Source organism: Neopsephotus bourkii, unplaced genomic scaffold (genome assembly GCF_033783945.1).
Source record: "Neopsephotus bourkii isolate Nb327-2 ecotype Australia unplaced genomic scaffold, CSIRO-AGI_Nbou_v1 NB_994, whole genome shotgun sequence".
Taxonomy (NCBI): domain Eukaryota; kingdom Metazoa; phylum Chordata; class Aves; order Psittaciformes; family Psittacidae; genus Neopsephotus; species Neopsephotus bourkii.
Genome location: NW_026901486.1, coordinates 3,372,989 through 3,396,095, shown reverse-complemented (window position 1 = coordinate 3,396,095; position 23,107 = coordinate 3,372,989). Strand labels below are relative to the sequence as shown.

The 23,107-nt window shown below is 46.1% G+C and overlaps 1 protein-coding gene across 7 annotated transcripts in view; it reads right to left on the bottom strand.

Annotated features, from left to right (window-relative positions):
* Positions 1–5,825: 5,825 nt before the first annotated feature.
* FGFR3 (fibroblast growth factor receptor 3) overlaps positions 5,826–23,107 on the bottom strand; it is a 56,385-nt gene continuing 39,103 nt past the window's right edge. For 2 of the 7 annotated variants that reach the window (XM_061359799.1, XM_061359805.1), the window contains 11 exons: positions 21,174–21,324; positions 17,186–17,379; positions 16,177–16,322; positions 15,963–16,084; positions 14,651–14,761; positions 14,310–14,500; positions 12,760–12,882; positions 11,283–11,353; positions 9,714–9,851; positions 9,153–9,258; positions 5,826–9,067 (listed from right to left, as the gene is read on the bottom strand). In XM_061359799.1, the coding sequence (XP_061215783.1) occupies positions 8,903–9,067; positions 9,153–9,258; positions 9,714–9,851; positions 11,283–11,353; positions 12,760–12,882; positions 14,310–14,500; positions 14,651–14,761; positions 15,963–16,084; positions 16,177–16,322; positions 17,186–17,379; positions 21,174–21,324 (1,518 nt within the window). In that variant the 3' untranslated portion in view covers positions 5,826–8,902. Of the gene's footprint in view, positions 9,068–9,152; positions 9,259–9,713; positions 9,852–11,282; positions 11,354–12,759; positions 12,883–14,309; positions 14,501–14,650; positions 14,762–15,962; positions 16,085–16,176; positions 16,326–17,185; positions 17,380–19,932; positions 20,078–21,173; positions 21,325–23,107 lie in introns of all 7 variants that reach the window. The other 5 variants (XM_061359800.1, XM_061359801.1, XM_061359802.1 and 2 more) reach the window with 5 other exon arrangements.

Sequence of the window (23,107 nt, the reverse complement as noted above, 5' to 3'; positions counted from 1 at the left end):
TGCCAGTGTGCATGTACCTTCTGTGCTCTGACAACCTTTAGGTGAAAAACCGTATCATGAGCTAGTTAAAGGGGCATAGACTGGGGAGTGGATGAGGTGTCTCCAAGCTGTTTCAGCCCACCTAAGACTTCCTCCGGGTTAAGGCAGAATTATGACCTTAGTACTAAACATCAATAAAACTGGTAAGCAATGTGAAAAGCATCCATTTTCCCAGAATATTTATTTAACAGCAGAACTCTTTGTATGCTGAAATTGTAACTAGTAAGTATATAGATACATGACTATGTATTAATAACTACGTATTTGTTAATTAGCAGAAAAAAGCACTGTAGCAAAGGGGAGTGATGTCCCCCTGGCACACTCCAGGTACATTGGCCTGCCCTCTCCACAGACACTGATATTAGCAGAAACACCAGGTTTTTGCTATTATTGTGTTGGAGGAGGTCCTCTCACCCACCATAAACACCTTTGCTCAGCCAGTACAAGAAGAGCTGGAAGCCCCTTTGCCTTCCTCAGCTGCAGCCTGGGACCTGCCCCCCTGTCTGGATGTTGGTGTTTGCTTAGCATCAGCCACACAATGTGTGCTACTTTTATCTGCATTTTTCATCTAGTAGTCACTGTGCTGGTCAGGAGCCAAGTATGGTGGTTCCAGACCTTGGTGGTTGCCTTGCCAGATGAGAGCCCCTGGCCATTAGGGGTATACTGCACAGTGTTTCCTTTTCTATCCTGGGCTATTTGGAAGGTGGTAATACTTGTAAAGGCATTACCTGATTTTCAGGCATATCTGTCATTCTGTTGGGGTATGAGTATCTCCTTGGGTACTTTGTGAAGGGCTGCTTTGCAGATGATTTTCGTTGGTTTTAATATCAGTTGGTGTTTATACACCCCAGGCTGAGGCGATGAAGGTTGTTCTGTGTGAAATGGCTTTTTTGAAGAGGGAAACTAATCAGGTTCTCATTAAGATGGCCCCATTCTGGATTTTCCTGGTATTTCTCAAAAGTCTGACCATAAATGACTTTGGGAGGTATTTGCAGAGGTTTTTCATGTGCAAGCCATAAACCTCCAACAGAAGTATTAGGTAGGAATGTGCATACTGACGAGGGTGTTTCCACAAACATATTTTAAAATGCCCAGATCAATCAGTCCTAACATTTGCCTCCTGCATCTCTTGTGTAGGTTGGAGTTGGCTGCATGGTTCCTGTCCAAGGAAGGATAACCACCATAAATCAGGGTAACTTGCATAGCAAGAGCTCTGAGATGACATTCAGACTGACATGACTTTGAAATCTCACGTGCAGGTTGTAAATGAGTGTCTTTTTTCTGACAGCACCACATTCCCAGTGTGTGAACTCATGAGTACCTGGAAAGATGTTGCATCTTTCTTAGGAAACCATCTGGCAGCTTGGTCCTCACCCTCTTCTTACAAAGATGACTCAGCTTCTGCCATCCATGTGCCCGTCTCTGCTTTTCTCTTTGATTTCCATACTGCCCTCACCAGCCAAACATCTCAGTGACTTTCTGCTGACGTGTCCAGCAGTGCCTATTCAGCAATTTCCTAAGGCTCAAGGTCCATGGTCACGTAGTTAATGTTCTGCTGCAGTTGCCTTGGCTGGACCAGGCAATGTGCAATGGAGGCCAGACTGCTGTCTGCTAAGACAAGCTAAACTCCTCACTGACATCAAAGAAGAGAAGACATCCCTAGGAGACTGCTTTAGGCAAAAAGATTGGCAGGTAACTGGGAGTCCTCTGAAGGCGCTGGCCAAGCTGAATCAATTACACACATTCAAGAGCTGATCCTGTCCAGCTCCTCAGCATTCACAGTGGTGCACAGTGAAGGTGTGGAGGGCATCATCCATGTAATATCAGCACTTGAGTGCATATTCCTGTGTCACTTCACACAGATGATTGTGTTAGGACCCTGTAACGGAGGTGTGCAACAAGCCCCTATCAGTGCTCATTGAGTTTACTCCTCCATAACAGCCTCAAGCACCATCACCAGTGAGTCTGTCATCATCTGTAGGACAGAAGTGGCTGAGGGAGTTGAACACTGCAGGGAAGCACAAGGCTATGAAAGCAGATCTCTGTTTCCTGTAGTAAGAAGAGATTACCAGGTTACCTGTCAGTACTGCTGAAGCAGGTTTAATTCCCGGGTCTGCTAAAAGCAACTTCTGCAAAGTCTGGCAAATTCTTGCTGTGGCAGAAAATTGTATTTGGTGCCTCCCCCATATTACTGGTGGAAGTGGAAAACTCAGCATTGGCTGATAAATGTGTTTTCTGCCATGTGAGCAGACTAGGGAAGTGTCTGATGGAAGGTCAGTGCAAAGAATCATTTTCTAGCCAAGTTATGGGTTATAATGGGAAAGAAAGACACCCATGGTGCTACGCAGGAAAGACATGGAATGACTTATCTTGGGGTTTTTCTGGTAAGACCAGAGCTATCTCATAGAGCCAGTGTGTTGGCTCATGGGGAAGTAGCAAGCTGCTGGCTGGATCCTGGTCATCCAGGCTGTTTCCAATATTTGTGAGCACATCAGGAGTGCACAGCAGCACTTCTCCAAAGAGCAGTGGGCTACATCTGTGCAGGTTGTGATCACTTTGTGTTTGCTAAGTTACTCTCCAAAGCAGATAGCTCCTTGAGGCAGCTCAGTGAGGGTTTGTAGGAATTTGTTTGGGGTTATTTTGCTCAGTTCTACCAGTCTGGCAGAATCTTCAGGGGATGTGCTATGTTTTGTATTGCCTTTCTCAGTCTTGATTTTCTACCATTAATACTTTAGGTTATGATCTTCTATTAAGAGGTTTTGTCAGTATGAAGCAAAAGGGAACAAGTTTTACCACCCCTGCTTGCAACCTGTTCTTTAATAAATCTCTAACATCTGGAAGTCTCTGATTTCTCTAACATCCATGTTGACTTTGGCTCAGGGCAGACTGAATCCAAATGCAATGTCTACCTGAGATGTAAGGTGCCTAGCTGAGATGTAAGGCACCTACCTTTGATGCAAGGCAGTGGTACCACCTTCCACCCCTGCCACTCTAACATGCCTTGAGAGCATGCAGAGGAAGGTGAGGCAGCACCAGAGGTGAGTCTGTGTGGTGTTTAGCTGATTGCCAGTAACAGGGGTTAGATAGGGTGTGTTATTGCCAGAGAAGCCATGTATGATTATCCATGGTGTTACCTTGTTCTGCCCAGTGTTGGTTTTAGTTTGTGCTGCCTGATTTTCTGGCCAAATGCATAGGGAATGCACCCCAGGGCCATGGAGCTGTGGAGGTACCTAATGCTCTACTGGTGCTAAACTTCCCCTTGCTTTCGTTGCTTGGGTTTGGTGCCCAATGCTTATTTGGATGTAGCACTTGGCTAGAAGAGGCACCTGACTCTGTCCGTTCTCCCTCTTCTCCTCTCCCACTGGGTTGCATCCTCCTTGATGGCAAAGCCACTTTTGCTTTCACTGGTGAGGAACCTAGAGCAAGTTATGCTTGGTGGGTGATGCACACAGATTTTGGCCTTTAGCAAAATCATTCGTGAGCCAATCCCATTTGCACATTTGTTAAGGTATCTTTCTTCTACTTTCAAACTTTCTTGTCCCATCCCCTGCTTCTGCATGCTGCCCCCCAAAAGGGCCTGAGTACAATGGTTATGGGTAGGTCTTTGGTGGGGACCAAGCAGGGGAGCTGATCACACAGTGGTGCATGTGGTCACATACGACCCTGCAGGGCTAAGAGCCAATTGTATTACCACATGGTAGGACATGGATTTCTTTCGTGGTTTTAGGTAATAATCTTGGGGGCAGGGCTCCACGCTCCTGCTTGACATGTTGCCTACACCTGAGATGCTGCTTGTGAAAAACAAAATGATAGTGATGAAACAGAGAAACTAAATCAGAGCTAACATGGCTGACAAAGTGGAGGAAGAAGAGGGTACAATGAATGTCTCTTGGTGAGCCCATGGTCCTGGGTCAAGAAGCCCTAGAAAGCTCTTCAGCTCCCGGCATCTCCTCTGAACATTCCCTTGTGTCCTCCTATTGTTAGTAGCTCTGTGGTTTTAAGCAGATCCATTGGTCCTCTTTAATATTCTATTTTCATGTCAACACAGGCGATGACTCCAGACTCCCTATCTGCAGATTATGCAGCCTCTGGGAAGGATGCACTTGCTCAGAGGAGTCCACCAGCAGGAGACACCTCCTTCAAGAGTTTTGAATGGCACCACCGCCAGGAAACTTTGCTATTTTAGTTCTAGTTGCCATCTATCACTGACACCTGCAGAGCCTCAGACTTCTCTTCCTTTTGCCAAATCCTCCCTGTCTCATCATGGAGCCATAACCAATGGGAATAAATCAGGGTTTTAGTAATTTGTTTGAATGTTGCTATGGAGCAGGTCATGGCGTCCAGTGCGAGGCCCTATTTGTGTAGTCACCAACAGAGGAAAGAAAACATTTGTTTTGCTTTAAGAAAGACCTCTTTCATGTGGAAAGGGCAGATGGCTCGGGTGGAAGGCTGTGGCCACCACAGGATGAGCTGCAGTGGGATGCATATTCCTTGACACAGCCCAACTGAGCAGCTCCGCAGATGTTCCTTTAGATTGGTTTGCACGTTGCTCAATGCACATCACACACCACAGCCAAATATTCATCCTCAGCTAAGAACTGGCTCTATTGTAGAGCAATTAAAGTAAAGTACCACCTCCTCCTCCCTAGCCCACAAGCAAACAGTGCTGTGGGTGAAGGCCAGTGGAGGAAGAATGACATCATGAAACCCAAGAGGGAAAGCAAACATCACACCAGCTCCATGCGCGGGTCAGCCACTGCGCCAGGACAGACATGCCTTTTTGTGACTTCTGTGCTCTCTGTGTGCTCAGAGGACATTTTTTGGGTTGCAATGAAGCATGGGTATTCTACACACGAAAACTAAGTGCAGAGCGATCTGTCCTTCTCCTGCTTTTCAAGTCCTAGTGGCGAATGTTGCACAACCTCCTCAGCACCCTGCCGTGATGGAGCTGTTTCCACATGAACCGTCAGAAGGCCAGTTAGCTGTGCTCTGACTGCAGCCCTGGATGGCAAGAGATTGGTCCCTGGCCCATGCTACTCCTGCTGGACAGGGCTTAGGGCTGGCCATCAAAGTGTGTCCTGAAAGCATGGAAACAACTCATTCCAGGCAGCAAGATTTCTCACACAGTAAAGTGCATCCTAATAGTATGCAATAAAGAGAAAACAGACTGTTTCTTACAGTGGCAAATAAACTACCTAAAACCCCATATAATTCTATTTTCTGCTAGGATGCAATAGTGGTGGCACCAGTCCCAGGGCTGCAGATATAACCTGCTATATGTAGGTAGATAAACTTGTATGCAAAATTAGGGTATCTGGGATGCAGTTCAACAGGATCACTTATAGGAATCTGTTAACATTATGTGGAAGTGCTGGTAGGATTGGCCTGATGTTTCCCAAGCTTCCCCTTACATCGTCTACTACCAGCAAAGCAAGGATTTAGTGAACTCCCTTGCTCAACCCCTCCAAAACCAAAGCCAAACATGGGCTCCTCTGGGAGTAAGGCAGGGTGAAGTCCCTTGTGCCCATCCCACCAAGCACCGGGTGCCTGCTCCAATGCACCCAACTTCTCTCTTCCCTAGTGGTGGGCTCCTCTTGTGCCCTTTTCATTTCCACCAGCATCTGCAGGGCTGAACATAGCATGAGCACCACCACCATCACACTGGGAGAAATCCGCAAGAGGTTTACTGAGCAATTCCTACCCTCATGCTACTGCTACATGCTCAGTCCTGTATGAGACCCCCCTATGCCCACACTACACACACTCCCAAGTAAAGAATATGGCCCTTAAACCAAAATTGTTATAAATTTATTATGAATATAAAACCTGTGCTGGCCAGGACTCACAAAGCAGCAGTGTCAAAAATAAACCCTCCTGGCACTACAAATCCCAGAGCCGAGGAGATTCGACTTTGTAAAAGACCCCCCACAACAGGGAATAAAGCCCCACATTTAACAACTTGTTTATTTCGTTTTGTTTCCTTGTAAAAGTAAGTTTGCCATGTTAACAAAAGCAGAATAGTTTTATTTAGTGTTCATCTCACACCTTGGACAGCTGCAGCTGTCAGGCACAGGAATACAGTATTAAAATAAACCGAATAAGAATTGCTCATCAAAAAGATCACACTAATGCAAACCTGTGGATTGGAACATCGACAGTATAAAATGTAACAAAATTGGAAATTTTAATTTTTAAGCTTTTAAAGATAATAGTCCAGGCTATAAAACTATATAAGCATTGAATAAGAAATGTTAAAGTCAACAAGTCTACAACAGATACATCTTGTAAAAACTCAATAAATTATATATATATTTATAATATCTAGTAACATTTGAAATCATGCACAGTTTTGTACATTTTCTTTTCTCAGTACAGGAAAACTCAACGCTTCCAGTACTTGGAATGTACACAATTAGCAGACATTTGTAAGAAAATACCAAAAAATTCTTTTATTCCAACAGAACAAAACAAAACTCTATAAAAATCTACCTTCTCAACCTTCCATTGAAGTAACCTCAAAACTATAAATTATTTCTTTTAGGATAAGGATTTTGTGGCTCTAAGAAAACAAAATAATCTTAAAATGAGATGCTCTCATCCTGTTATTCTGAAACATTGATATGTAATATGCACCAGAGGAGAACTGAAAGGATGAATTCAGGATGCAATTTTCCTTGCCTCGTTGTGGTAGTGAAGTCTTCTGGACAAAAAAAGCCCACTCATAAAAATAACCCCAGCCCAAATCTTCCCCCTTGTCAGCTTGATCCATGCTAATATTCCCTAGTTCACATCTGTGCTTTTAAACAGCTATCTGACATCAAGGAACAAACCCAGCGCAGCATTTTAAACACAGAAAATGGGGCACCACTGGCACTTTCCAGTGTGTTAGATACAACAGAAACACGCAGTCGCTGCACCTCTCCTGCAAACACTGTCGCTCTTCTTGCTATTTTGCTCGCATGGCATTTCTGAAGCCCAAAATACAATGGTACTGGCAAAAGGGGCGAAAAAAGTTACCCCGCATCATCCAAAATCAACAGTGTGTTTTGCTGCACACCGGTTATTAAATCGACCACAAAGAATACCTTCATTTGAAAATAGAAAAATAAACACCCCCCGCCCCCTTAATGCACAGTGGTTAAACTGATGGAAGAATTCTTGGCCCTGTTTTTCTGAAATATGTAAAGAATCATCTCTCTGCTGCTATTTGTTTGGTTTTAACCACTGGTGATGTATTGAAAAATAAACTTACCTTTGCTCACTGCAATCCAGGATAAACTAATATTTTGCTTTTTAATGAATATATATATATATATTTATAACATTAAATGTACTTTGTTAAAGGACTGTACACCTATACACTCTTTCAATATTTCCCATAAACACAAAAAAGAAAAACTTGATTAATATATTTTTTCTCCATTTTTTAATAAGTTAAAGAAAACCCAACCCTTAAGCTCGGTGAACTTTAAAGTTTACAGTAACGCTACGCTATTTAAACCCATGAACAGATAATGTTAATGTCTATAAATAACTTCTTTACAAATATACATGTTAAGGTACAATTTTTAAAACAAAACTGTGAAGATATAAAACAAACAAACACAAAAATCTTTTCTTTTCGCCCAGATCAGTATATCCTAGATTGCAATGCTCCTATTTTGAGACTCTCTCTCTCATTACTGCTTTATGTTGCATTAGTATTATACATTCTTTTTTTAATATATTTATTTATATATATACAGGATATATTTATAGATATATACACAGATTCTCTGGAATAAACCTTTTTGATATAAGTTAAAGGCTCTTGCCTACAGGTACCCGTAACTTCTTTCTCCGAGTCACTGCACGTAGATGGAGCCAAACCGCTGGTGTCGAGGGGTGGATGGAGAAGTGCCCACTCACCCTTGGCAAGCAAAGATGCACAAACCCCAAAAGCAAGATTTTTCTCCCCAAAGTGGTTGTTCTCAAAGGTCAAGATGTGGCTTGAGACGCCCATCCCTGGGGTCTGCTCCAACCTCAGCATGGCCCCATTGCTCCCAGCCCAGTGCAAGGGCCAGTGGCATGGCCAAAGCACTGCCATTCAGATGACTTGTCTGTCTCCTTTTATGTTCTTTTTTTTCCTTTCTCCATGATGATTTGCATTTTACTTAATTATCATTTTTTCCTCTTCTTCTTCCAAAAAGGATTTTTTTCTATGTAGCTGGGCAGAACGATCATGAAGCTATAAAAACGACGACAACAAAAATATAGATATTTTTATAAATATATGAATCCCTGCAGGCAACGTGGCTTTTCAGCTCCACCAAAAAGGTTCATGTACAGATTGCATAAGCGAAGAATTTCTACATTCTTTACACTTCTTTTTTTCATTTGTGTTTTTTCTTTCTTATTAAAAAAAAAAAAAGGAAGATTTTCTTTCCTCTTCTTCGTATTGCAGGCACAGTACGGCTACTCTGGCACTGGAAACGCAAGCGCGGAGGCTGGGAGGTCAGTGGCCCCCCAGCTTCAACATTCTCCTTAGTACAAAAAAAAAACCAACCAAACAACCCAAAAATGAACCCCCCCCCAAAAAAATCTCAGATATGATAAATCATCTTGGCAAGAGATTAGTTCCTTCAGGCCAAACAGTGCTTCTTGACTCTTTATACAGCAAAAGGGAAAAAAAACCAAAAGAACCAAAAAAAAGTTAATTATATTTCTTTTTCTACCCTGAACAGCTTGACAACAACACACATCTCTGGGCACCACCATGCAGTTCCACTGGAAGATCCTTCATCCTTGGCACCCCACATTCCTGTCTCCATGGGCACGCTGCCTGCCCGTCCGTCCATCCATCTTTCTGCCCAGGATGGCTTCCTCACGTCCGGATGACACCGTTGCAAGGGGGGTGCTTGGGCAGGCAGGGCTCATCGGGCAGCAGGTCATGTGCAAAGACTGAGTCATCCCCCGAGGAGCACGTGCTGTGGGTGTCCTGGCCAGCTGGTGAGTACTGCTCGAAGGGCACCGAGAGGTCCAGGTACTCCTGCCAGGGCAACACACCCATCAGTGCTGGGTGCCCACAGTGGGGACCAAGCAACCCCTCCCTGTGCCCACCCCATCACACTCACATCGGTGGATGTCACGGTGAGGACCCTGTCCAGGTCTTCCACCAACTGCTTGAAGGTTGGCCGCTGCGAGGGGACAGCGTGCCAGCATTCCCGCATGATCATATACCTGTATGAGAAGGCAAAGGGGACCATCACCCATGGTGAGGCTAAGTGGCACTCAATCACCCCCAGATCACTTGAGAGAACAGCTATGGCCAATGCAACTTCAGCCATGGAGACCTTGGTGCATGCATGGCCAGTTGAGTAGAAGAGGAGGAAGGTTTTGTGGGGCCATGATCCTCGTCACTGATCAACTCGTGTGCCCATGCTCTCAAAGCAGAAGGACCTGTCCTAAAGTGACATACCAGAGTTGCAACCCCAGCCACCACCTATCAAACCAGGGCAGGCACGTTACACAGCTCAGCAGTCATGGGCTGAGCTGAAATGAGTAGGGGTGGGTAAGCTTATCTGGAGATGGCATAATCTCACAGTGGGGATGCCCCAACAGACCCAACCACAGCTTCAGGTGGTATTTGGCCACAGAGGGAAGGTGTAAGGACATCAGCCCCATCACACACTCACAAGTCATGGGTGCAGTTTGCAGGTTTATCCATCCGATGGCCTTCCTTCAAGAGTTTGAAGAGTTCTTCAACAGGAATTCCCGGGTATGGAGACCCTCCCAAAGTGAAGATCTCCCATAGTAGCACTCCAAAAGACCAGCTGGAAACCAAAGAAACATCTTTAAAATTCAATGAGGTTTTTTCCAAGCCCACCCCCCCCACACCATATTCCCTCCCCCCGCTTGCCTTTATTTCTGTGCAGCCATGCATATCTAACAGAGTCATCAATAGCATGACTAATTGCCTAGGCCATTTTTACTAGTTACTTGGAGATCTCTGCTGATCCAACTCAATAGCAAAGAAATCCCAGGCACCAAGTCTGAAATTGAAATGAGCATTTAATCAGATAGGTGACAGCCCATCTATCACCCACAGCTCTTTGTTAGGTCTTCCACCAGCTCCACTGAATGGAACAAATCAAATTATTCATGCACGGCTTCACTGAATTGCAGGCTTGGAACCACAGGCCACTAATTGTGCAAGCTGATACCAAAACTTGCTTGTTACAACACTCATTTCACTGGCCAAGCCGGGAGGAAAATACCCCAACAAGCATCAGTGGAGCACTAACGTTACACACTCCAGTCCTGCAGCTGCGCCCTGGGTAAAAGTCCTCTTTTTCAAACATATCTTTTGCCTTCTTCATTTTCTTTTTAAAAACAGGGATTATCTGTCCCTGTTTCGCTTTCACGCACGCTCGCTCTCCCGTTCTCTAGCTTTGATTTATGTGTCATGCCCGCTGCAGCATTACCTACGCACGGAAACTATGATTTAAGATCAATGAAAGCCAAAATATGTGAAAAAATACAGAAATAGATTCATTTGTCCAATTGCAAGCGGTGAGCTTTGGGGAGCAGGCACTGAGTTAGTGCAGAAATGCCATTATCAACCACAGGTTGAAATAAAAAAGCCGGCGTGCATGCTGAGCTAGTTCAGCCCTTGTGAAGTTCAGACGTGACACAGATTTACACATGAGGCAGGCTCTGCTGTTTGCTTACCATGCAGAGGCACTAAAACGGACAAGACAGGATTAGGAAAAATAAAGGAAATAAATGAAGCAGCAAAATTAATCCAAGAATGTATTTGTTGAATAGTCTCTGATCAACTCTACTAACAGCAGACAGAACGTTTCAAGCTCATCCCGCATACTCAGCTGAAATGCAACTGTCTGGGGCAAAGTGTGCAGGAAGCCAAGGGCAATTCTTCTGCATGGAGTTTTCTTTCTGCACAGTTTTAGAGTGAGGAGGAATCACCTCATCTGTAAAGGACTAAGGAATACCTGTGCTTGCCTTCCAACAATTTTTCAGCAGCTCACTAGAGATCCTCGGATGAAAGCAACTAGATAACAGTAAAACAAAACCACGTGTGCAAAGCTGCAGCTTGCAATCGAGCCATTTCCTTTTGCATCCCCAGGCACCCCAGCAGTGAAGGAGCCCTGCTCATGCCTAACAGTACTTTGTCTTTAAGATACTATAGGTGTTGGTTTCCTGGTAATTTCATTATTTTCCTTTTAAAGTGAGGGTATGCTTACACATCGCTCTGGTGAGTATAGACCCGGTCAAACAAAGCTTCTGGAGCCATCCATTTCACAGGCAGCCGACCCTGTAATTAGGAAGACAATGGGAACATCCCATCAGCATATTCCCCCAGCCACAACGGCACCATCTGAATCTTCTTTTCTAATCCAGTTTGAAACATTTTCATTAACAGCCACATCTGCCTTCCCGGTCACTGGGCAAAGCAGGAGTGGCCACGTATAAACAGATTAGAGCATTTGATCCCTGGATCTTCGCTGACGATCTGTGCAGTAAATGCTCTCTGTGGAGGACTGTATTTCACTGCCAAGGCAGGTTTAACGTATCAGCGCATCTAAATCTTTGCATGGGAACAGCATCCATTGCTCATAAATGCAGCGAGCTCTGCAGCTGAGCTTAAGACACTTCCCATCTCTTTGGTTGGAAGAAGCAGTTGACTCAGAGTCTGAACCTGGCTTGGGCTGAACTTGAAGGGAAATTTCCAACATTGAAGACAAGGGCATATCCTCTAAGAAACAAATCCTGATCCTGCTGGGGGCTGAAGGAGGAGGCCTGACCCCGGGTTTCCTGGGGAACATCCTACATCAGGGTCATAAACATGGGTTGTCACATCTGAGATATATGAGATGACAAAGATCAGATTAATCATAATTCTCTGGGGCGTTGCTTGGCCCCTGGAGGGAGTCAGGAAGGACTGTTTTGTGTTTGAGGCATAATTCGGCTGCAGGGGGATTCTGTCCTCTTCTGACCCCGTCTCACTGTGGCAGACAACTAGAAACAGGACATAGGCAGGATGCACAAACAGGATTATGCTCTCAGCTGTCCAACACAGCTCTAACAGGGAAAGTCCATCTGACCTATGATTTAAATTCCCAACAATTGTCATTAATTTTTGATTAAGAAATCTTTGTAATTAAGAAAGATTTTTGATGTGATATTGCAAAGGACCAGTATGGACATGGTGAGCTTTGTAGGACTGCCTGGATATCAGACCTCTTGTAGTCACAAAGCCTCAGGTTTTGCAATGCCTTCAACGCCTTCCATTGCCATCTCTGAACTGTTGTAGTTGCAGCTTCAGGTATAGAACCAGGTGATATTTCTATGTCAAGGACTCTGGTGGGACAGAAGTTGGCTCCTTGGGACCTTTACTCACAGTAATGGAACAGACTGGAAAGGGCTCCATTCCCCTTTGGTTAAAAACTCAGTTTCTCTTAGCCTAAAGCCTCCTGGCCAGAGCTGACACCTCATAATCAGATGCTAGCAGCAGCAGTATCTGTCAGGAAGAAAATGAATGGTGGGTGTATTGCTGGGACCAGCTTATCTACAGTTCCTCCCTAGGTGATGCCACCAGCAGATTTCTTCCTCCTAAGCCCCCCTAGAAAGGGAGACGTGGGACAAGGGTCACTTGCTGCAGGGATGACTGAGCTGCCTGTCAGAAGGAGAACTGCATGTCCTTGGCAGCTCTATACTTACATTGGTAGTTTTCTTGTAATAGTCGATGTTGTGGACGTCTCTAGCGAGGCCAAAATCAGCTATTTTCATCACATTGTCTTCAGTGACTAACACGTTCCTGGCTGCCAAGTCGCGATGAATGCACTGTGAAAGGTGAGCAAGTCAATAAATAAGGGCTTGTTAGCTGCTCGTGCCTGGAACCAACAGCACCGTGTGGTTTATGAGCTGCCATTTCATTGACTCCCAAGCTCATAAAGCTGTGGGCACTGCTTCACTCCTCACTTTCTGTGTCACTGCCCCATCATGCATACTCGGTGGGAGCCACCTCTTAGCAACACCTAATTGGCAGCCGCTGCGCTGACACAGCCATGCACCTTTTCTCTCCAAAGGGGATGATGCACAGATGAGAAAGCTCACCCTCCTCTTATGTGGGCACTTACTGGGATGTGAAGCTGCTTTTCTGCCCTGCTTCCTCCAGGAAGAGGAGTGCAGGCTGATGTTTGAAGGAAATAATGTCCTAAAATTAAGACGTCCCAAATACATACACAATACATAGAATCACAGAACAATGCAGGTTGGAAGGGACTTTTAAAGGTCATCTAGTCCAGTCCTCAATATCGCAACTGTTAGCTGAGGAAGAAGCTAGATTAGCCTGCACTGTGCAGAAAGAGTTTAAAGCCACCAAGAGCCATCCACCCTGAACTGCAGTCACAGGACAAACACATCTGACATCTGAAGCTGAAGTTGCTCTGGCCATAGTGCTCCCTGCCCACAAAAGAGGACACACTGATTGGTGCACAGCTTTGTGAACCCAAAGCCTGATTCTCCACTTGCTGATGTCAGAGCAAATCAAGACTTAATCCCAGGGTATGATGTAAGCAAACACAGCAGCCAGCTCAGTGCCAGCAAAGTGCTCCCCAGGGAGCATCGTAGCCATATCCATGTATTGAGCCAAATCCACCACCAGTTCCACTCCGACTGAGCCTAAAGTACTGGAGACAGCCACAAACACGTGAGCTACACCCAAGATCTCAGCTTCCTCATTAGTGCTCTGCATCTTTAGTGCTCTCAGAAGGAAGATCAGGGAAGGATCAGAAGGAAGGACAGGGGATGCAGATCCCGACTGTTGTCTAATGTAGCAGTGACATGGTGGAAGCTTCAACTTGGCATGATGCTCACCCTGACCGCTGCTGCCCGAGCCTCAGGATCACACATCCGAAAGACAGATACCTCTAGAAGTGACAGAGGTTGAATAGGTGAGGACAGGCAGCAAGGTCTGCATTTTTTGTGCTTTCATATGCATTTTGGGGATACTAAACAGGCCTGCAGGTCACAGCGAGGGCTGTACAGCTGCATGATTCATGAATGCAGCCAGCTTATAGGAACTTCTGCATATGGATGAAGCCTCGAGCAAAACACTCAAGACACTTCATACAGAAAAATGTGGTCTCTGAAGGGAGAAGCCTGCCAACACTTTGCCTGAGGTTGTCCTACACACACACAGAGCATTGAACGCCTTTGAACACACGGGTCTGACTGATGCTTCTACCAAATGAGGTTTCTCAACTCACTTTCTGAGATGCCAAGTACTCCATGCCCCGGGCCACCTGGTAGGCGCAGGAAACCAGGTCTTTAAATGTCAACTGCTCCTCGGGCAGCTTGCAGGTGTCGAAGGAATAGTCCATGCCAGGTGGGCGACGTGCCCTGAGGTATTCCCGCAAGTTCCCCTTTGACGCGTATTCCACCAACACATAGAGCGGTCCTGCAAGCAAGAGCACATCAGGATCCAGCGGAGGAACAGCCCAACACCAAAAGCTCATCTGGGATGTTCTGGGCAACCAGAGAGTAGTTACACAGAAGGGACAGTCAAACCCAAGCCTCCCACAGCCCTGCGAGCTGCTTTGCTACGTACCGTCCTGTGTGCAGGCACCAAGGAGGTTAATGATGTTTTTATGCTTCCCAATCATTTTCATCATTTCCATCTCAGAGACCAGGTCAGAAAGGTCCTTGTCTGTGGCATCGTCTGGGGAAAGCAAGAGTGGAAAGCAAAAATGTCAGGAGGAAAGTAAGTGTTTTGTGAAGCAGTCAATACAACTGCTGCATAGACACGTGGGGTTTTGGTGGGGAAAACAGAACGCAAAATATGGCAGTGCTTGTTTGTTTTTATCCTGCTTTGGGAAGAAGAATCAAAACCAAAGCTAACTACCGCAAGGAAAGATAAAAACCCAAATAAACTGAGATAAACATTCATACGCGAATTAACAAAGCCTTTCATCTTCTGCTTCATCCTGTGAAGTATTAAAGAAATAAAGCCACTTTTAGTACTTGGGATAATTTTGCCTTTCTGATTGTTTTCCTCCCTCACCTCCATGGGCAAAGAATTAAGGACTGTGGAAGGTCAGAGCTGGGAGAGGGGCTACAGGAAGGAATGCATTTTTTTGCATGGAAAGTTTTCTGCAACAGTAGAAAAATAAGAAGAAACGTCCCCAAATGAACGCTTTGGTTTAACAAGACGGAAATGTTCCTGCTTCCAAAAGCAACTTCAGAATGACAGAAATGTAAATTAAACAAATCCTTTTCTGATAAGAACTGTTATTTTTGTAAAGCTGTCACCCCATGCAACCTCAAACCCGGGCTGCTCACTGCTGGAGCATCTGCCCTGCTTGTTCCAGCTGAACTCCCCAGGGTGACTTTGTCTGCATGTTGTCTGTGTTTACTGTGTAGAGGGTAAGGATGGGAACAGACTCGTGTGAAGGTGCTCAGTGACTCCTCCACTTCTGGCTTCCCTTTAACATCTTGGGAGTTTGGGATCAAGTGTCTTTAGTGAAGAAACTCCTCACAAAGGAGTCTGTCAACCAAATATCTGCAATCTTCACCTGAGCTTGTTGCACGAGGCTTTGTGAGAACAGGCAGCGCTGGTTACAGGAGGAGTAAGGAGTGGGCTGATTCACAGGGCTGGCTAGACGGGAAGGGGGTTCCCCTTTTTCTCAGGGATGCTATTACTCCTTGGCAAAGAAACGGGTTAATTCCCAGTCCCTCTTCCTGATGGGATTTGCACTTTTAGGTGCTCTCCAAGGAGACAGCCATTGCCCTCAGGCTATCTGGGTGAAAGGGGTGAAAAGCTGTTCTTACTTTACTCTATTGTATCTGTATAAAAGACTTAGAAGAGAAGAGAGGAAACCCCAGTGCAAGTTGCTGTTCTGCTCTCTGTAGAAATCCCATACCTTTTAACATCTTGACAGCAACCGTGATGGCCTTGTTTGGCTTGTCCTTATCGATCCCAATCGCTTCCGCCATCACTACTTGGCCAAAACACCCTTCACCTAGCGGCTTCCCCAAGGTCAGGCTGAAGGGAGGAACAAGCAGTCACATTAGTGGCTATCAGGATGGTGGCATTACCAGCAGGCACTGGGATTGCGACCCGTGGGTTTGACTGACCGAGAGCGCGCCAATTCCCACTTGGGATCTGGAGGCAGTTCCAGCTCGGAGACATTGGCCAGCATCGGCCCATCGCTGGAGGAGAGACGTGTGATCCGGACCAGGGGCGTGTTGGAATTCATGGAAGAGTTGGACTCCAACGACACCTGCTTGGGTAGAGCAAATGAAGTGTTATTGCCAACTGTATTCCCAGGCTGGGCACTGCCTGAGATGGATCATGGAGAGGGTTTGAGCTGTCTTTGTTCAGTGACACCTTTCTGGCAATTTCTAAATGGGAAACCCTCTACTTCTCCCCACTTCCTTGCAGAGCTGCACTGCAGTCAGGTTGTTAGCTGGTGGAAAGGAGGGATAGGTCAGCTGTGCCCTCTAGCAGCCAGGTTTAATCCATTCATTTGTTCCATGTGTGTCTCCACAGCATGTACAAGCTACAGAATGACTTCTGATTCGGCACTGTAAATGCCTACCATGAGCTTGCAGCCAAAGCCGTGAAATCTGTACTCCTCACTCTGTGGTTTTACATGGTGCCTTTTCCTCCTGCCCCTGTCCAATGACACGTGGCAGAGCATCACTAAGTGCATGGAGAAAGAGGACCCTCTCCCACCTCCATAAGAATTGGCTTGGGTTCATCAGTGACCTCTGTGAAAGCAGGGACACGCACAATTAAACGTGCTCCATGCTTCCCAAGGAGCTCCTCCAGGGAGCCTGGACTAAAGTGTTCCCCTGCAATATGTGCCTTCTGCGGCATCCATGGCTGCACTGCCAGCCCCTTTTGGACAAGGGCAACTGAAACATAGCTGCTCATGAACCAGAGTCAGCTGCCACCAGCTACTGCTCCACTGGAACAGAAACAAATCAATAGGAGGGGGTTAAACTCCTAGATGCAGCCAACTTATGTCCCTCTTGGGCAGTGTTTTCCTGGCAGAATGCTGGACCTAGAGAGAACATTTCAGGGAGGGGAAGAAAGAGAGGGATGACCATAGGGGGGAATAGGAATCTTGTATCTACTTTCTGTTACCTGTCTCTTTAGTGGGAATTTGGAGACTTTCTGTACAGTGGGGGTGTTCATGGCTTTTTTGTTTGGCATTTTCATCCTGCAGACAACCACAGCGGCCACCACCAGGACGAAGAGAATAAAGCCAATGCCGTAACTGAAAATGCCAGCATACACTGAGCCCGAATCATCCATTTCCATGAGCTCCTCCGCTGCGGGGTGACAAGAGACACCAGTCAGGATGGGGTAGGCAGATGCCTACATGCAACTATACAAAAGCAGTGCAAAGAATTTGGGGAGGACTTGCTCATTTATGCGAATCTGGTGAGTGACTTCAGTAAGGGGGCTCTCCCAGGCCAGTGGTTTTCAACCTGCTGCTGTAGCTAAAAGAGTTGGCCTTTGGGGGTGTAATTTTACTGCACTTTGATGCAACCCTGGGGTTTCTAAGAGCCTTCAGCCCACAGGTTGAAAACCAGTGCTCTAGGCTGAAGGCATCACGTTTGTGCTGTTCCTCTGATCCGGATCTTGCTTTCCCCACCCATCCACACATAGCTGGATGTCTTGGATGTGCAAAGGCTGCAGGATGAGGGTTTGATGCATTTTGCTGATTTGACTTCTCCAGCAAAGATTTCCACTGGACCAGTGCCTGCCCTGAGGGACCAAGGAGCTCAAAGGGCACCCAGGGGTAAGGCATCACACAAGGCAAAAGCCTCACAACCGGCACAATTATTTAACGGAAACTTAGCTCTGCTGAGAAGAGGCTGGAAGGTCTGACCCAGAGAGGTGGCTGAGCTGGAGTGATGGCATGAACCAACCAGTCATGGCTACCTGTTAGCAAGGCTTTTTTGGGACCAGCAAAGCTCAGCTGTGTTTCTCCCCTTGTTCCTTTCAGGACAGGCACAGACAGCGGAGGAAGAAGGACTGGTGGGACTGGTTTTCCGTTCCCAAAAGGCGTGCTGGCATCAGAGGAACAGTCAGCGGTGGGAAACTTTATAATGAAGTCATGCCGGCGTGGTTAGCTCGCTAACGGATCATGTACATCACTGCTGCCCCAAAGCAGCATCTTCGGCAAGCAGCAGGAGCTTTCCCCTGGCAGCAGCAGGCTCCACATCTGTTCTTCAGTGGCTGTGTCCAGGGGGACATAGGGAAAGGGCTGTCGGTGACACTAGGGGCTGTGTCAGCGGTGCAGGGCCTGATCCTGCATGGAGCCATCTCCTCCTGCGAGGAAGGGTTACCAGACCTCCTGGGATCAGATGTTGGTGCCACAGCCCTGCTGCTTCTGCTCCACATCTCCCGCAGTATGGACAGGGAATTACAAGCAGTCGGGCTGTATCCTGTGCCCTCTCTGTGGGCAGCACTCTGGGGCCTGCTGCTGCACAGGCAGCTGTCAGTCACTGCATCTGACTTCAGTATAAAGTTCCACTTCGGGGTTTTTGGTGGGTTTTCTCCTGCTTATTCTTTGCTTAAATGAGAGGTGTGATTTGACACACGGTAAAAACAGTTGGATGAGACAGCACCAGGGGGTTTTCAAAATAACAGAGACATCAGTCTTATAACCAAAGGAAACAATTTCTCATCCAGTGGATAGCAGAAGCAGAAACAGGATCAGATCAGCTATTATAGAGCTGGCAAATACACAGGGGAAAGACCAGCAGCAGGTTCAAGCATGAAAGACACCTTGAGCCCCAGAACAAGCGATTACATCCGAGCCACCCGCACAGATAAAGTCAAGATTAGAAATGCCACAGTTCCCAGTTCCTAAACACATCCTGAGATGGATATGTTGTGAGTTGGACCCAAATGTGGTCTATGACTGCGTGAGCCAAAGTGGGGTGTACAGGATTTTCTGCGCCCTTTCAGTAAAGCTCTACTGAACATACTCCAGGTCTGTCCCTGCACTCTCTGCAAGGCACAACACCCATGAGATTCTCTGTGAATACTGCTGGTGCTTTCCTGGAGTGTGCTCAAGCCTGCCCCATAGGTGGAGGCAGCTTCTGCAGGTGAAGGGACAGCACAGTCTCATTCCCCTCTTTTGAAGAGCAGACCTGTCTGTTGCATATTCTGTGCCGACTTTATTGTCAATGAGAGCTTTTGCACATGAAAGGACCACAAAATTGAGGTCACCCTGGCCTTGAGTTTTTAAGGCTGCTGCAGCTTTCATTGATCCCAGCTGGAGCAGGCAGCACGCAATGCCCCTGGGAACCGGGACTCCTGGGCTCTGCCTCCAGATGAGTCCCCTCGACCTTCTGTTTGAGATCGCTGCCTTGGCCTGTTCATCCATGAAGTGGAAATAATGCTATAGGCAGGGAAGGGTGTACTCACACCAAGCACTTATGCATCTCATTTCAGGTTAAGATACGAGATGAGACAGAAAGGTTCCTCCCTAAGATGATCCACAGGCCATGTCCAATTTAGGTGCCCTGGATCACCTGATGGGGAGGTTTCCTTCTCCCACTGTCAGTGTAAAAAGATAAAGCTCTTAAATTTGGCTTAACAAGGAGGCTGTGAACACTTCCCTGTTATCTAGATCCTAGAAGACACTGGGCATTCTATGTCATTACTGCAATAATAATGCAAATGGTGAGCTGCAATGCAAAAAGTGTCAGCTGTGAGTATGCAACAGGAGCCTGCAGCAAATCCCAGAGGATCTGCTCCCAAAGAACACCCCCTCTTTCCAAGCACGGGGCGGTGTGAAGGAACTTGGCATTTCTAGAGCAAAACATCAAGGCACCCTGGAGAGGAGAGGCCAGCAGAGAAGAAAATACCTGGTAGCACCGTCAGCCAAGCAGAGTGATGTGAGAACCCAATAGAATTCCCTGCGAGACAAGTATATTCCCCAGCATCCTCAAAAGTAACATTTCGCAAGTACAGAATCTCTAGCTCCTTATCCGTTGTGTTAACACCTGCCGTCTACGGGGGAAAAAAAACACACACGTATAGAAAAGAGGGAAAACAGAGAATAAGCCACATTCCCAGCAAGTGTGAGGACACCACAGGCAAATCTCAAAAGCAGATTAAGGTGGTTTGGTTTGCATTATTTTCCAATGGCCCATCTTCCACATTCATTTATTCATTCCCCTCTGCAACCTGTAGTCAAAAGCAAAAAAAGGTTCCCTTCACCAGGTTCTTACTCTGTCCCACTAAAGAAGCATGCAAGCAAAGGCATCCAAATGAAAAATTGCCCCCACAATATGACTGACTTCAGGTTAGTAGGGTGAGTACAAGGGTGGGGAAAGGAGGGTGGTAAAAGAGAAGAGGAAAGACAGAAAGAAAGGAGGAAGGAGGGGAGATGTAGTGGGGAAAGACTCAAGTGCTGACCAGAGGAATATACAAACATTTTGGTTCATTTCATCCAAAAACCAATGAAATTTGGGGATTTTTACAGATTTTTCAGAGTGGGCATCTCAAAGCATGTATTGAGTATACAGCCCTTGATACTGCACTATAACTCTGGCCAAGAGCAAGAAAGTGCCTGTAAAGGAACTTTCCTGCAGTGGCACTGAGCAACACAGCAGCCCAACCCTCCAGGCTGGAGTCAAACCCCAGAGCCCAGGAGATTGCTGCCGCTCTCTCTAGTTAACATGTTTCCTCACATGTTGACATTTATTTCTCCATTACTTCTCCAAGGGACAGAAGTGATTGTATCAGTTTTACAGGTGAAAATCTCCAAACAGCTTGGGTTTCCAGAGCTTTGAACGTCACAGGTCATTAACATGCAATTCTGTTATCAGCACTCAATTGTAAAGAAGGGAAAGGAATAAAAGCGTGAAGAGTTGATAGCAAAATCTGACAGTCATTTTATTGTGGGAATTTTTCCATGGCAATTGCTGTATAGGCGTCACATTCTTGTTTAAAAAAAATTAGCAAGAAAATAAGATCAAGCCATTCAGCGTCAGTTGACAGGGTATAATACAAAATGAATAGGAATTTTAATCACTAGCTTCTTAAAATTGTTATAGCTCATTCTCGCAGTTGCCAGGGCCTTGGGACAGAGTCTGTGGTTTACCTGGTTTTGGTTTGCGAATGTGGAGCCAAAATGGTTTTTCGGCTATGCCTACGAAATTGTTGGCTCTACACAGATATTCTCCTTCATCTTGTTCTGTCACATTGAACAGATTTAGGTTAGCATCGGCTTCAGCGTTTTTACTGATCCAAGACTGCAGGAATAGACAGAAACCTGAACTTCAGTAAACCAAGCAATACCTCATCACACCTATATCAGCTAGGATTGACTATTCACGGCTATTTTCGGCTGTGGCAACATCCCCAGCTCACCCTATGGTGAGAGACTTAACCCAGGACCTGGGTGAGGAAGAGGAGTTGCATTTGGCCCCCAAACCACGTGCAGGTGAACGCCCTTCCCTTCAGACAGACCAATTCCCCACTTCTCCATCAGACAGCAGAGGCCCTATGGTTTCTCCGTAACTCATCAGACAGGAGCACCAGAGAAAGGGCTTAAGCAGAGAATTGTGTTTGCAACCCAGCTCAGCAAATACTGTTTCAATTATCAGATTCCAAAATAGAATTTGGAAACAAAATATAAGCAGTGGCGGTCTGAAAACTCACTGCTGACTTTGCCTTTCAGAAATTAGCTGTAATTTTTTCCACTGCTTATAGGAGCCTCTTCTTTACTAAATAAAGTGGTGCACATAAATCAAACAAACTTCAGACTCTTAACCAAGGCTTTCATTTCTCTTCTTCCACGCTGCCACAACAGCACATCAGGTTTTTTTTCCCTAAACACCAAACAGTTGTTTTTATTTTGGTTGAAAATGCACAACCATTTTGGGTGGCCTCAGAAGCAGCCTAGGGAAAGTCTAGGAAAACTACCAACTGAAGTTCTGGAAATGAAAATAAGCCAATTGCTCTTCTCATTTTTGGTCTCTCCAGCCCAGTCTCAGTGCCTTCAAGGCCTGATCCTGCCAATATGACTTGCAGCCCTCTAACATCAACCGGGCTGCCAAATCTGATAGGTTATTAAGAACTGAACCCACAGGTGGCATCAAAAGGAAGCCCCAATATTCATGGTTGACAAACAACACCAGTTTTGACCTGATCTCATCCCTAAGGCTTATGTGCTGGCAAGTCTGTCTGTCCTAGCAGGGAAACGTGCCTGCCTGCTGTTGCTGCCTTGTTTATAATTAAACCGGGCATGTTTCAATGCAGAACATACAGTTTAGCCTTTGACAAAGCTTGGGCACAGTGCTGCCAGCCCACTCTCTGTAACTGGAATGCATTTAGTGCTCTTCTGCAAAGAAAAAGGGGTTTCCTTTGATCACAAATTAGCCCAGGCTTTCAAGAACTGATGCAGGTGATGGCTTGGTTTTGTCAGGCTGTTAAGAAATAGCTTGAAAGTACAGCATTCAATTTATCCAGCTGGACTGGGTTGGGTTTTGCTCCCCCCCTATTTAGATGTAAGGGGGGGAATTGCATGTGCTGGGCACCTCTCTGTTCCCCTTGCTGCAATGGAGACCATGATACTCCCCATATATAAACTGCCCCATAGCGGCTCCTACACTCCACAAAATCTCCTGAAAGCAGGAGGGAAGAGCAGGCTGATAAAAAAGCCTTATCTCCCTGGAGGCACCACAGTAGTGGGCAGGAGGGAGCCTTTTCTAAAGCAGCTGTAGGCACGGAAGGGCTGTTAACAGCACCTGGCTCCAGCAGCATGGCCAGGATGCTGGGTCAAAGCAACAGCAGTGTGTGGCACAAGGGGATCGAACCCATAAAGCCAGCAGGCGGGCCTCAAGAGGACAGTGAGATCACTTTATCAGATCTTTAGTTTTAAAATACAAGCACACACAACATAAAAACAAAATCCCTGCAAAGCTGGGCCTGACACAGCTCCATGGAGGCCCAGTACTAGTGCACAAAAGATGCATCCCAAAATGGAAATGCTCCATGCCCCAGCGCTGATGCCGGCATTAATACAATTCAAAG